This window comes from Bidens hawaiensis, unplaced genomic scaffold (assembly GCF_021521415.1).
Source record: "Bidens hawaiensis isolate Kalapana, Puna unplaced genomic scaffold, B.hawaiensis_p1.1 tig00067316_1, whole genome shotgun sequence".
NCBI classification, from domain to species: domain Eukaryota; kingdom Viridiplantae; phylum Streptophyta; class Magnoliopsida; order Asterales; family Asteraceae; genus Bidens; species Bidens hawaiensis.
Window position 1 is genome coordinate 64,868 of NW_027501933.1, and position 1,211 is coordinate 66,078.

Below are 1,211 nucleotides of genomic sequence, written 5' to 3' on the forward strand. Positions count from 1 at the left end.
GAAAACAAACTTTTGTTTTCAAAAGATTCTGAAGAATCAGAACAACAAACAACTGAAATAATAAATTTCAGTGAAAATGAAAAAGGTTTTTCATCAGATTACATGATCAATTCTGATCAATTATCAAAAATTAACAAGCTTAAATTTAAGCTTAACTCTAAGCAAGTTTTTAACCAACCTAATAATTTACAAAGTCTTGTTTCAAGAGCTTTTACTAGAAAAAATAAAATCTTTTATTGTTTCAACACTGAAGAAATCTCAGTAGATATAAGAGATACATCTGGAGAAGTGTACTTACCACTTCTAACAAAGGGAGAAATTGCAAAAAGACTTTTGCAAATAAAACCAAAGTTAAGAAAGTCCCTCTCTATGGTACATATTGGCGCTGTAAAAATTCTCCTAAAAGCACAATTTAGAGATGGAATTAACTTCCCAATAAAAATGGCTCTAGTTGATAATAGAATTATCAATAGACAAGACGCTCTCCTAGGAGCTATACAAGGAAATTTAGCATATGGTAAATTTATGTTTACTGTTTATCCTAAATTTGCCTTACATCGAGATTCAAAAGATTTCGATAAAACTTTAAGTTTCATACATCAATGTGAAAGAACCGATCTGATGGAACCAGGAAATAAAGTATTTACGATTAATTATTTAATCTCATATGCTTTGACAAATAGTACTCATTCAATTGAGTATAAAGAAAAAGAGAATATAACTATAGAAGATATATTCTCAGAAATCGGAACCGTTGATGGAAGTAAGTTTTCAGAGCCTTCACAGTTACGTGAAAATTGGGCAATAGACATTGCTCGAAACAAACAAATACTTGTGTCTAAACCAAGGCATAGTTATGCTGGAACCTCTTCACATTTAAAAGAAGCGGGTAACAGTGAACTTCAATTAATGAGGTCTATGTCTGAAAGGATAGATAAGTACGGTGAAATTTTAAAAGAAGTTGCTGGGATATAATGTCCTCAAAACTAATTTTAAATGCTATAGCTACTTTAGAAGAAGAAATTGTTCATAAAGAAGCAGAAATAATCATATATTCAGCAAGAATAAATGAGCAAAAAACAAACTTTATGTTAAGATATGACAAAAGAACTCTTAATATAAAAATCCTAGAAAAGAAAATCATTACAGCTAAAAATGAAATCGAAAATCTCAAAAAAAGGATGACAATAATATCTTCCATATGAGTTCGC

At 29.6% G+C, this 1,211-nt stretch overlaps 1 protein-coding gene across 1 annotated transcript; it reads left to right on the top strand.

The window, feature by feature from the left end:
* The first annotated feature begins 441 nt into the window (after positions 1-441).
* On the top strand, positions 442-975 carry LOC143604911 (uncharacterized). Its single transcript, XM_077081242.1, has one exon. It carries the CDS (start codon positions 442-444, stop codon positions 973-975), a length of 534 nt encoding a protein of 177 aa, XP_076937357.1.
* The last annotated feature ends 236 nt before the right edge of the window (positions 976-1,211 follow it).

Bases quoted from the DNA above. Each gene is read 5' to 3' on its own strand.
- LOC143604911 (XM_077081242.1), top strand. From the start codon at position 442: ATGGCTCTAGTTGATAATAGAATTATCAATAGACAAGACGCTCTCCTA.